Source organism: Pristiophorus japonicus, chromosome 15 (assembly GCF_044704955.1).
Source record: "Pristiophorus japonicus isolate sPriJap1 chromosome 15, sPriJap1.hap1, whole genome shotgun sequence".
In the NCBI taxonomy this organism is placed as follows: domain Eukaryota; kingdom Metazoa; phylum Chordata; class Chondrichthyes; family Pristiophoridae; genus Pristiophorus; species Pristiophorus japonicus.
In genome coordinates, this window is record NC_091991.1 from 83,778,053 (window position 1) to 83,791,450 (window position 13,398).

A 13,398-nucleotide genomic window follows, 5' to 3' on the forward strand; every position below is an offset into this window, starting at 1 on the left:
TATCTCAGATTTCCGGCCTCCGCCAGTTTTTGGCTTGTGTTGAATTTATTGATGGCGCGTTTATAAATAGAAGTCACAAACACACTGTAAATATCTCGCACGACCTGGTTATTACTGGGGAGGGATGATGGTTGAGCAGGTCACGGCAGCGCTCAAGCAGACCTGCTGATCATAGCGGGAAGCAACGGTGGAGATACTACGGTTGAGACCAGTGCCTCGGGACAGGGGGAAGAAGTCAGCCAAAGATTCTCATTTCTGATTTCTACCCAGTAACTCCTGCTGGAAAGTGCGTGGGTGAGAGGACGCATCAGCCTGAGCTGCGAGGTAGGCCTCCACGTTCTGCATCGAGGCTCACATGTCAAAGGGTGCCGAGACCCTGAGAGGCTGCTGATGGCCCGCGAAGCCATACTTCAGTACAAGTCCAGTGCCTTCAGCAGCCCTGGGGAGCTACCAAAAAACAGACCCGCAGACTGGTTTCCAACCTCATGATCAGGCCTCGGCCCCCTCACTGAAACTGCAGCCTTTCCGCTCCTGGGTATGTTTTTTTTTTAAAGAATAGAAAGACTTGGATTTATATAGCGCCTTTCACGACCACTGAACATCTCAAAGCGCTTTACAGCCAATGACGTACTTTTGGAGTGTAATCACTGTTGTAATGTGGGAAACGCGGCAGCCAATTTTGCGCACAGCAAGCTCCCACAAACAGCAATGTGATAATGACCATCTGTTTTTTGTTGTGATTGAGGGATAAATATTGGCCAAGACACCAAGGATAACTCCCCCTGCTCTTCTTCGAAATAGTGCCATGGGATCCGTTACATCCACCTGAGAGAGCAAACAGGGCCTCGGTTTAACGTCTCATCCAAAAGACGGCACCTCCGACAGACAAGCTCTCCCTCAGCACTGTACTGGAATGTCAGCCTAGAATTTTTTTGTGCTCAAGTCGCTGGAGTGGAACTTAAACCCACAACCTCTGACTCAGAGGCAAGAGTGCTACCCACTGAGCCAAGGCTGACATTAAGCTGACATAACCTTTTTTTGGTTTCCATATTTACGAAAGGATATACTTGCTTTGGAGGCGGTTCAGAGAAGGTTCACTAGGTTGATTTCGGGGATGAGGGGGTTGACTTATGAGGAAAGGTTGAGTAGGTTGGGCCTCTACTCATTGGAATTAAGAATGAGAGGTGATCTTATTGAAATGTATAAGATAATGAAGGGGCTTGACAAGGTAGATGCTTCCACTGAAGGGGGAGACTAGAACTAGAGGGCACGATTTTAGAATAAGGGGCCGCTCATTTAAAACAGAGATGAGAAATTTCTTCTCTCTGAGGATTGTGAATCTGTGGAATTCACTGCCTCAGAGAGCTGTGGAAGCTGGGACATTGAATAAATTTAAGACAAAAATAGACAGTTTCTTAAACGAAAAGGGGATAAGGTGTTATGGGGAGCAGGCAGAAAGTGGAGCTGAGTCCATGATCAGATCAGCCATGATCTTATTGAATGGTAGAGCAGGCTCGAGGGTCCGTATGGCCTACTCCTATTTCTTATGTTCTTCTAAATAGAATTACCAATAGCTGCACAGGGCAGAGGGGAGCAGGTTCACCCTCCCGGTTTGCCCAGTTTCCCACATTTGGAGCCGACTCTTTATAGGTTATCGTCCCATGGGTGAGTGGGTGCAGGAGCCCCAGAGCTATGATTCAGTCCCTACCTCAGAGGGGCGCCATCTAATGACCTAGTGTGGCATGTCTCATTACCGACGGCCTCTAGGCCTCTCTCAACGAGATTGCCAATTCACTGGCAATTAGTGCCCAATTAGCCTCATGTTGTGAGCTCATGCCCATTGGGAATTAGACCGAGACTGACTAAAGTCATTTCACGCCGAATTCACAGCTTGCTAATCACAGAGGAACCTTACTACCAGTCACTGATACAATAACCCCTCCTCCAAACCAGCAATCACCAACACTCAAGTGCTCAAACACTGAAGGAAATGAATCAATGGCTCCTACGCTATAGGAGTGCAGCCAACTCCAGAGACGAGCCTTACTGTGCTGGTTGCACTCCGCACTATAAATGCACTCAGGTACCAGGAACCAATGGCATCTTATCCTCTCCAGAATGTGGGTGTATTAATCTGTCATTGCACCGCTAGCCTCTTGGGAGTGAGGTAAGTACTGATCACGTGTTCTCCAAGTCTCTGAGCTAACCATGTACAGAGACCAGCTCCCCACTCCGACAGGAGATATTAGGATAGTTGAGTCATATCTGCTTTATTTTTCTGAAAGCCCTAAAGCGATTCAAAGGACTCCCTGCATGCACAGCGACTTCTTGCTGATACTCCGAGCATGTGTAGGAAAAGTGCTGCTCCCATCATACACAGCTCACATCTCTGTTTATTGAATCATTGTGACCTGTAGATGCAGCAGGTTTCAAATCAATACAGTCTGCTGGTTTTTACTGTAAATGGAAAGGTGAAAAATATTCGGCTCTATTCGAGTTCAGGGATATGAAAGAGAAGGGGAGGGAGTAAAACACAGCAAACCTCCATCTGGTCACTCATCCATGGTTCATGCTCAAAGAATTGTAGCTTCACTTGTAGATCAGCCAGTGTTCCTCTGTGAGAATAGTCAGGATTGGCATGTACTGACCAGTCAGGGACAAGGCGGACCCAGAAAGGTCAGGATCGGGGGGGGGAACGGTCGGGGTCGGGGGGAGGGGGGAACGGTCGGGGTCGGGGGGGGGAACGGTCGGGGTCGGGGGGGTGGGGAACGGTCGGGGTCGAGGGGGGAACGGTCGGGGTCGGGGGGGGAACGGTCGGGTTCGGGGGGGGACGGTCGGGGTCAGGGGGGAACGGTCAGGGTCGGGAGGGGGAATGGTCGGGGTCAGGGGAGGGGAACGGTCGGGGTCGGGGGGGGGAACGGTCGGGGTCAGGGAGGGGGAACGGTCGGGTTCGGGGGGGGGAACGGTCGGGGTCGGGGGGGGGGAACGGTCAGGGTCGGGGTCGGGATCGGGGAGGAACGGTCGGGGTCGGGGGGAGGAACGGTCGGGGTCAGGGGGGAAACAGTCGGGGTCGGGGGGGAGAAACGGTCGGGGTCGGGGGGTGGGGGAACGGTCTGGGTCGGGGAGGAATGGTCGGGGAGGAATGGTCGGGGTCGGGGGGGGGGGAACAGTCGGGATCGGGGGGAGGAACGGTCGGGGTCGGGGGGGAAGGGTCGGGGTCGGGGTCGGGGGGGGAACGGTCGGGGTCGGGGTGGGGAACGGTCGGGGTCGGGGGGGAAATGATCGGGGTCGGGGGGGGAACGGTCGGGGTCGGGGGGGGGAACGGTCGGGGTCGGGGGGGGAACGGTCGGGGTCGGGGATGAATGGTCTGATTCGGGGGGGGAACAGTCGGGATCGGGGGGAGGAACGGGTCGGGGTCAGGGTCGGGATCGGGAGGGGAAGGGTCGGGGTCGGGGTCGGGGGGAAAGGGTCGGGGTCGGGGGGGGAACGGTCGGGGTCGGGGGGGGGAACGGTCGGGGTCGGGTGGGGAACGGTCAGGGTCGGGGGGGGGAACAGTCGGGGTCGGGGTCGGGGTCGGGGGGGGAACGGTCGGGGTCGGGGGGGGGAACGGTTGGGGTCGGGATCAGGGAGGAACGGTTGGGGTCGGGGGGCGGGGAACGGTCGGGGTCGGGGAGGAACGGTCGGGGTCGGGGGGGGGAACGGTCGGGGTCGGGGTCGGGGGGGAACGGTCGGGGTCGGGGGGGGAACGGTCGGGGTCGGGGTCGGGGGGGAACGGTCGGGGTCGGGGGGGGAACGGTCGGGGTCGGGGTCGGGGGGGAACGGTCGGGGTCGGGGGGGGAACGGTCGGGGTCGGGGTCGGGGGGGAACGGTCGGGGTCGGGGGGGGAACGGTCGGGATCGGGGAGGAACGGTCGGGGTCGGGGGGGGGAAACGGTCGGGGTCGGGGAGGAACGGTCGGGGTCGGTGGGAGGGGAACGGTCGGGGTCGGCATCGGGGAGGAAGGGTCGGGGTCGGGGGGGGAAACGGTCGGGGTCGGGATCGGGGAGGAACGGTCGGTGTCGGGGGGGAACAGTCGGGATTAGGGGGAGGAACGGTCGGGGTCGGGGGGGGGGGAAAGTGTCGGGGTCTAAGTCGGGGGGGGAACGGTCGGGATCAGGGAGGGGAGAATGGTCGGGGTCGGGGGGGAACGGTCGGGGTCGGGGTCGGGGGGGGGAACGGTCGGGGAGGGGGGGGATGGTTGGGGTCGGGGGGAATGGTCGGGGTCGGGGAGGGGAGAATGGTTGGGGTCGGTGGGGAACGGTCGGGGACGGGGAGGGGGAACGGTCGGGGTCGGGGGGGAATGGTCGGGGTCGTGGGGGGAACGTTCGGGGTCGAGGTCGGGGGGAGGAACGGTCGGGGTCGGGGTCGGGGGGGGGAACGGTCGGGGTCGGGGGGGGTACGGTCGGGGTCGGGGAGGGGAGAATGGTCGGGGTCATGGGTGGGAACGGTCGGGGTCGGGGGGGAACAGTCGGGGTCGGGAGGGGAACAGTTAGGGTCGGGGGGGCGGTCGGGGTTGGGGAGAAACGGTCGGGGTCGGAGGGGGGAACGGTCGGGGTCGAGGGGGGAACGGTCGGGGTCAGGGAGGAACGGTCGGGGGGCGGGGGGAACGGTCGGGGTTGGGGGGGGAACGGTCGGGTTGAGGGTCGCGGATGGGGTAGAAAGGTCGGGGTCGGGGGGGAACGGTCGGGGTTGGGGTCGGGGGGGGAACAGTCGGGGTCGGTGGGGGGCGGGGGGACGTTCGGGGTCGGGGGGGGCGGTCGGGGTCGGGGGGGAACGGTCAGGAATGGTCAGGGTCGGGGGGGGAGCGGTCGGGGTCGGGGGGTAGGGGACGGTCGGGGTCGGAGGGGGGAATGGTTGGGGTCGGGGGGGGAATGGTCGGGGTCGGGGGGTAGGGGACGGTCGGGGTCGGAGGGGGGAATGGTCAGGGTCGGGGGGGGAACGGTCGGGGTCGGGGGGGGGAATGGTCGGGGTCGGGGGGTCGGGGTCGGGGGGGGAACGTTTGGGGTCGGGGCGAGGCGGTCGGGGTCGGGGGGGAATGGTCGGGGTCGGGGGGTAGGGGACGGTCGGGGTCGGGGGGGGGACGTTCGGGGACAGGGGGGGGAATGGTCGGGGTCGGGGGGTTGGGGTCGGGGGGGAACGTTTGGGGTCGGGGCGAGGCGGTCGGGGTCCGGGAGGAACGGTCGGGGTCGGGAAGGGGGGAATGGTCGGGGTCAGAGGGGAAAACTGTCGGGGTCGGGGGGAACGGTCGGGGTCGGGGGGGGAACGGTCGGGGTCGGGGGGGGAACGTTTGGGGTCGGGGCGAGGCGGTCGGGGTCGGGGAGGAACGGTCGGGGTCGGGAAGGGAGAATGGTCGGGGTCGGGGGGGGAAACGGTCGGGGTCGGGGTCGGAGGGGGGAATGGTCGGGGTCGGGGGGGGAAACGGTCGGGGTCTGGGGGGGGAACGGTCGGGGTCGGGGTCGGAGGGGGGAATGGTCGGGGTCGGGGGGGGAAACGGTCGGGGTCGGGGGGGGAACGGTCGGGGTCGGAGGGGGGAACGGTCGGGGTCAGAGGGGGGAATGGTCGGGGTCGGGGGGGGAAACGGTCGGGGTCGGGGGGGGAACGGTCGGGGTCGGAGGGGGGAATGGTCGGGGTCGGGGGGGGAAACGGTCGGGGTCGGGGGGGGAACGGTCGGGGTCGGGGGGGGAACGGTCGGGGTCGGGGGGGGAACGGTCGGGGTCGGGGGGGGGAACGGTCGGGGTCGGAGGGGGGAACGGTCGGGGTCGGGGGGGGAACGGTTGGGGTCGGGGGGGGAACGGTCGGGGTCGGAGGGGGGAATGGTCGGGGTCGGGGGGGGAAACGGTCGGGGTCGGGGGGGGGAACGGTCGGGGTCGGTGGGGGGAACGGTCGGGGTTGGGGGAACGGTCGGGGTCGGGGAGAGGAACGGTCGGGGTCGGGGTCGGGGGGGGGAACGGTCGGGTTCGGGGTCGCGGTTGGGAGATAAAGGTCGGGGTCGGGGGGGGGAACGGTCGGGGGGGGAACAGTCGGGGTCGGTGGGACGTTCGGGGTCGGGGGGGGCGGTCGGGGTCGGGGGTGGAACGGTCGGGAACGGTCGGGGTCGGGGGGGGGAACGGTCGGGGTCGGGGGGTGGGGGACGGTCGGGGTCGGAGGGGGGAATGGTCGGGGTCGAGGGGGAATGGTCGGGGTCGGAGGGGGGAATGGTCGGGGTCGGGGGGGAATGGTCGGGGTCGGAGGGGGGAATGGTCGGGGTCGGGGGGGAACGATCGGGGTCGGAACGGTCGGGGTCGGGGTCGGGAACGGTCGGGGTTGGGGGGGGAACGGTCGGGGTCGGGGGGGAACGTTTGGGGTCGGGGCGGGGCGTTCAGGGTCGGGGAGGAACGGTCGAGGTCGGGAAGGGGGGAACGGTCGGGGTCGGGGGGGAAAACGGTCGGGGTCGGGGAGGAACGGTCGGGGTCGGTGGGAGGGGAACGGTCGGGGTCGGCATCGGGGAGGAAGGGTCGGGGTCGGGGGGGGAAACGGTCGGGGTCGGGATCGGGGAGGAACGGTCGGTGTCGGGGGGGAACAGTCGGGATTAGGGGGAGGAACGGTCGGGGTCGGGGGGGGGGAAGTGTCGGGGTCTAAGTCGGGGGGGAACGGTCGGGATCAGGGAGGGGAGAATGGTCGGGGTCGGGGGGGAACGGTCGGGGTCGGGGTCGGGGGGGGGAACGGTCGGGGAGGGGGGGGGATGGTTGGGGTCGGGGGGAATGGTCGGGGTCGGGGAGGGGAGAATGGTTGGGGTCGGTGGGGAACGGTCGGGGACGGGGAGGGGGAACGGTCGGGGTCGGGGGGGAATGGTCGGGGTCGTGGGGGGAACGTTTGGGGTCGAGGTCGGGGGGAGGAACGGTCGGGGTCGGGGTCGGGAGGGGGAACGGTCGGGGTCGGGGGGGGTACGGTCGGGGTCGGGGAGGGGAGAATGGTCGGGGTCATGGGTGGGAACGGTCGGGGTCGGGGGGGAACAGTCGGGGTCGGGAGGGGAACAGTTAGGGTCGGGGGGGCGGTCGGGGTTGGGGAGAAACGGTCGGGGTCGGAGGGGGGAACGGTCGGGGTCGAGGGGGGAACGGTCGGGGTCAGGGAGGAACGGTCGGGGGGCGGGGGGAACGGTCGGGGTTGGGGGGGGAACGGTCGGGTTGAGGGTCGCGGATGGGGTAGAAAGGTCGGGGTCGGGGGGGAACGGTCGGGGTTGGGGTCGGGGGGGGAACAGTCGGGGTCGGTGGGGGGCGGGGGGACGTTCGGGGTCGGGGGGGGCGGTCGGGGTCGGGGGGGAACGGTCAGGAATGGTCAGGGTCGGGGGGGGAGCGGTCGGGGTCGGGGGGTAGGGGACGGTCGGGGTCGGAGGGGGGAATGGTTGGGGTCGGGGGGGGAATGGTCGGGGTCGGGGGGGGAATGGTCGGGGTCGGGGGGTAGGGGACGGTCGGGGTCGGGGGGGGGAACGGTCGGGGACAGGGGGGGGAATGGTCGGGGTCGGGGGGTTGGGGTCGGGGGGGAACGTTTGGGGTCGGGGCGAGGCGGTCGGGGTCGGGGAGGAACGGTCGGGGTCGGGAAGGGGGGAATGGTCGGGGTCAGAGGGGAAAACTGTCGGGGTCGGGGGGAACGGTCGGGGTCGGGGGGGGAACGGTCGGGGTCGGGGGGGAACGTTTGGGGTCGGGGCGAGGCGGTCGGGGTCGGGGAGGAACGGTCGGGGTCGGGAAGGGAGAATGGTCGGGGTCGGGGGGGGGAAACGGTCGGGGTCGGGGTCGGAGGGGGAATGGTCGGGGTCGGGGGGGGAAACGGTCGGGGTCTGGGGGGGGAACGGTCGGGGTCGGGGTCGGAGGGGGGAATGGTCGGGGTCGGGGGGGGAAACGGTCGGGGTCGGGGGGGGGGAACGGTCGGGGTCGGAGGGGGGAACGGTCGGGGTCAGAGGGGGGAATGGTCGGGGTCGGGGGGGAAACGGTCGGGGTCGGGGGGGGGAACGGTCGGGGTCGGAGGGGGGAATGGTCGGGGTCGGGGGGGGAAACGGTCGGGGTCGGGGGGGGAACGGTCGGGGTCGGGGGGGGAACGGTCGGGGTCGGGGGGGGAACGGTCGGGGTCGGAGGGGGGAATGGTCGGGGTCGGGGGGGGAAACGGTCGGGGTCGGGGGGGGAACGGTCGGGGTCGGGGGGGGAACGGTCGGGGTTGGGGGAACGGTCGGGGTCGGGGAGAGGAACGGTCGGGGTCGGGGTCGGGGGGGGGAACGGTCGGGTTCGGGGTCGCGGTTGGGAGATAAAGGTCGGGGTCGGGGGGGGGAACGGTCGTGGGGGGGAACAGTCGGGGTCGGTGGGACGTTCGGGGTCGGGGGGGGCGGTCGGGGTCGGGGGTGGAACGGTCGGGAACGGTCGGGGTCGGGGGCGGGAACGGTCGGGGTCGGGGGGTGGGGGACGGTCGGGGTCGGAGGGGGGAATGGTCGGGGTCGGGGGGGAATGGTCGGGGTCGGAGGGGGGAATGGTCGGGGTCGGGGGGGAATGGTCGGGGTCGGAGGGGGGAATGGTCGGGGTCGGGGGGGAACGATCGGGGTCGGAACGGTCGGGGTCGGGGTCGGGAACGGTCGGGGTCGGGGGGGGAACGGTCGGGGTCGGGGGGGAACGTTTGGGGTCGGGGCGGGGCGTTCAGGGTCGGGGAGGAACGGTCGAGGTCGGGAAGGGGGGAACGGTCGGGGTCGGGGGGGAAAACGGTCGGGGTCGGGGGGGGGGAATGGTCGGGGTCGGGAGGGGAACGGTCGGGGTCGGGGGGGGAACGGTCGAGGTCGGGGGGGGAACGGTCGGGGTCGGGAGGGGGAACGGTCGGGGTCGGGAGGGGGAACGGTCAGGGTCGGGGGGGGAACGGTCGAGGTCGGGGGGGGGGTCGGGGTCGGGAGGGGGAACGGTCGAGGTCGGGGGGGGAACGGTCGGGGTCGGGGGGGGGAACGGTCGGGGTCGGGAGGGGGAACGGTCGGGGTCGGGGGGGGGACGGTCGGGGTCGGGAGGGGGAACGGTCGAGGTCGGGGGGGGAACGGTCGGGGTCGGGGGGGGGAACGGTCGGGTTCGGGGGAACGGTCGGGGTCGGGGGGGGGAATGGTCGGGGGGGAATGGTCGGGGGAGAAAGGTCAGGGTCGGGGGGGAACGGTCGGGTTCGGGGTCGCGGTTGGGGGAGAAAGGTCGGGGTTGGGGGGGGTAACGGTCGGGGTAGGAGAGGAACGGTCGGGGTCGGGGGGGAACGGTCGTGTCGGGGAGGAACGGTCGTGGGAGAAAGGTCAGGGTCGGGGGGGGAACAGTCGGGGTCGGGGGGAACGGTCGGGGTCGGGGAGGAACGGTCGGGGTCGGGGAGGAACGGTCGTGGGAGAAAGGTCGGGCTCGGGGGGGGAACGGTCGGGATCGGGGAGGAACGGTCGGGATCGGGGAGGAACGGTCGGGATCGGGGAGGAACGGTCGGGGTCGGGGAGGAACGGTCGGGATCGGGGAGGAACGGTCGGGGTCGGGGGGGAACGGTTGGGGTCGGGGAGGAACGGTTGTGGGAGAAAGGTCGGGGTCGGGGGGGAACGGTCGTGTCGGGGAGGAACGGTCGTGTCGGGGAGGAACGGTCGTGGGAGAAAGGTCGGGGTCGGGGGGGAACAGTCGGGGTCGGGGGGAACGGTCGGGGTAGGGGAGGAACGGTCGGGGTCGGGGGGGAACGGTTGGGGTCGGGGAGGAACGGTCGTGGGAGAAAGGTCGGGGTCGGGGGGGAACGGTCGTGGGAGAAAGGTCGGGGTCGGGGGGAATGGTCAGGGTCGGGGGGGAACGGTCGGGGTCGGGGGGGAACGGTCGGGGTCGGGGAGGAACGGTCGTGGGAGAAAGGTCGGGCTCGGGGGGGGAACGGTCGGGGTCGGTGCGGACCGAGAATGCTTACGATCGGTGTATACTAAGACTGGTCACACTCAGTGTACCGAGAACGCTCAGGATCACCGTGTACCTCTTTCAGGTCGTTGTCCAGCGCCAGATGCTCGGAATGTTGCCGAAGACGGTCCTTTCTTCGCTGTGCTGTGGCGCTCCGATTTGCCCAGCGACTGCGGACGGTGAGAGATGGGGAAGAGACAATTTTAATACTTAAGCATCAACAACAACCCGCCGTGTATAAAAAGAACAAGCCCTGCGTGTGCCTGGGTGGGGATTGACTTACAGGGAGAACTGCAGCTCAATCACCAGTCTAGGCTGAAGGAGCAGGAATCAGTCCAGGCAGTAGCTGAGGTGCTATAATTAGCCTCAGTGCCCTTAGACAAGGGACCACCGGGAGGATACCAGTCCACCATGGTCCCCACTTCCGATCACTCCCCACTGATGCCTGCCTGAATGCCAGGCGAGGACCAGAAACAGCTGAGCTGATGTGTTCCCCTCACGACCCAATACTTTGACGACACTCGTTATCTGAGCTGGCACTTGAAGATCGCACTCATGGATGAAGGAAAGGAGCAGGAGACCACCGGTGCCTGCCGCACCCCAGCAAGAGTCAGGGGGGAGGGGGAAGGCCATAGGAACAAGCAAAACAGACCAACAACTGATAATTCCCACTGACTGCGTGCGACATTAGATAAAGTGATGACTCAGGGTAACTGTTTGATTGTGACACGTTGCGCTGGGAAAGGTCATTTCTCGAGGGAGTTAGCCATCAGTTTGGCTCTGTTAATTAAGAACCATTGGACACACTAAGAATGCATTAGCATCGACTCACCCAGAACATGAAGGCAAGGTAACAGCACCTTGGCTCAATGTGAAGTATAAATTGGTTTATATTTTTAAGTAGTTTGCAACTCTGGGCTGATATTTTCTTTAAAGTGGATCACCGGCTTTATTTGACTCGTACAACTATGGCCCCTAACCCCAAGCCTCCATTGGGCCATGAGGAGAAGGGAATGCGTAAAAGCCCCATTAATCTAGACATGCGCGTCTCTAAGATTGCCAGCAGTCACCCAGAGCACAGCCAGCCCCTTCCTCCCCATCCCACCAAGCTGCCAGGGACCAAACGCATGCCCCAGATCACAAGCGCAAAAACACATTTCAATTCCTGGAGGCCATCTCTAACTGCGAGGACATATGAAAAGATAGCAGAATGTAGCAGGGCATTGGGTGCGAGTGCACCTTACGGAGGAATGCTGTATCGTTACATCCATTTATGCACCCCAAACTACGGAAATCCATCTGGACTATCATTGCGGACGCTCCCGCCTCCTTGCTGAAAGAACTCACTTCTTTCTCAAAGTACAGTTCCACGAGAAACTCTGGTACAAGTCGTCATTCTCCACATACCAGTCCACAGTGCTGGCGGGCTATTTGACCACTGAGAGGCATCACGGCCAACCCCAATCTTACACTTGTACACTTTCCACAGTTAAAAATTGGGACCATGAACCTTCAGCTAATCGCCCCCTCTCCTAATTTGGAGATCCCGCTGCTGATGATACCCCGCTCCGATCAGTGAACTCAAATCAGGCCGCAGCTGATCCTGGGATCTTCCTGCTTGATGCGGCTCATTGGGATAAATGTGGAATCTTCAGAGCTTCCGCTGATTTTTCCCGAGCATGTCACAGGAACAGGAGGAGGCCATTCAGCTGTGCGAGCCTGCTCCGCCATTTAATTAGATCGTGACTGATCAGGACCGCAACTCCATTTTCTCGCCTTGGCTCCATATTCATTCATACCCTGACCGAACAAAAATCTATCGATCTTCGTCTTGAATGCTCCAGTTGACCCCCAGCACCCACAGCCTTTTGCGGAGAGAGTTCCAAATTTCTACTACCCGTTGTGTGAAGAAGTGTTTCCTGATTTCACTCCTGAATGGCCTGTCTCTAATTTTAAGATTATGCCCCCTTGTTTTCAGCAGAGGAAATAGTTTCTTTGTATCTACCCTAACGAATCCTTTTAACATTTTAAGCACCTCAAGGCGATAACCCCCTCAATCTCCCAAACTCAAGTAAATACAAATCAAATCTATGCAACCTGTCCTCATAATTTAACCCTCTAACCCTGGTACCATTCTGGCATATCTGTACTGCACTAAAGCCTCTCCAAGGCCAATATATCCCCCTGAGATGCGTGCCTAAAACTGAATGCCATACTTCAGTAGGGTCAGACTTTCCATGGCCATCAGTTCAGGTTCATTCCTTAGTTTAACTGTAATGATGAACAATTGGTGCATGTACTTCTTAGAGTTTTTTCAAGATGTATCTAGTAGGATGAATAAGGGGGGAACCAGTGGATGTGGTGTATTTGGATTTTCAAAAAGTATTCGATACGGTGCCACACAGGAGATTAGTACACAAAATTAGGACTCATGGGAGTGGGGGTAATATATTAGCATGGATTGAGAATTGGTTAATGGACAGAAAACAGAGAATAGGAATAAACGGGACTTTTTCAGGTTGGCAGGCTGTAACTAGCGGGGTACCTCAAGGATCAGTGCTTGGGCCTCAGCTATTTACAATCTATATTAATGACTTAGACGAAGGGACTGAGTGTAATGTATCCAAGTTTACTGATGATACAAAGTTAGTTGGGAAAGTAACTGTGAGGAGGATGCAAAGAGTGAGATATCGACTGGTTGACTGAGTGGTCAAGAACATGGCAAATGGAATACAATGTGGGGAAGTGTGAGGTTATCCACTTTGGTAGGAAAAACAAAAAAGCAGAATATTTTTTGAATGGTGAGAGACTGGGAAATGTTTGCATTCAGAAGGACTTGGGTGACCTTATACATGCATCACAGAATGTTAACATGCTGGTACAGCAAGCAATTAGGAAAGCAAATGGTATGATAACTTTTGTTACAAAGAATGTAAAAGTAAAGAAGTCTTACTACAATTATACAGGGCATTGGTGAGGCCACATCTGGAGTACTGTGTACAGTTCTGGTCTACTTACCTCAGGAAAGACATTCTTGCCTTAGAGGGCGTGCAATGGGATGAGAGGATTTCCCTATGAGGAGATTGAGTAGCCTAGGCCTATATTCCCTAGAGTTTAGAACAATGAGAGGTGATCTAATTGAAACATATAAAATTCTTAAGGGGCGTGACAGGCTTAATGCTGAGAAAATGTTTCACCTGGCTGGGGAGTCTAGAACCAGGGGTCATATTCTCAGAATAAGGGGTCGGCTATTTAGGATGGAGATGAGGAGAAATGTCTTCATTCAAAGGGTTGTGAATCTTTGGAATTCTCTACCCCAGAGAGCTGAAGATGCTCAGTTGTTGAATATATTCAAGGCAGAGGATGATAAATTTTTGGAATCTAAGGGAAATGGGGATAGTGTGGGAAGGTGGAGTTGAGGTAGAAGATCAGTCATGATCTAATTGAATGGCGGAGCGGAC

The 13,398-nt window shown here is 62.2% G+C and overlaps 1 protein-coding gene across 3 annotated transcripts in view; it reads right to left on the reverse strand.

Annotated features, from left to right (window-relative positions):
• Positions 1 to 13,398, reverse strand: part of LOC139280883 (DENN domain-containing protein 5B) — a 340,537-nt gene that overhangs the window by 56,674 nt on the left and 270,465 nt on the right. For all 3 annotated transcript variants that reach the window (XM_070900669.1, XM_070900668.1, XM_070900670.1), the window contains one exon: positions 10,014 to 10,107. In XM_070900669.1, coding sequence (XP_070756770.1) covers positions 10,014 to 10,107 — 94 coding nt within the window. The remainder of the gene's footprint in view (positions 1 to 10,013; positions 10,108 to 13,398) is intronic.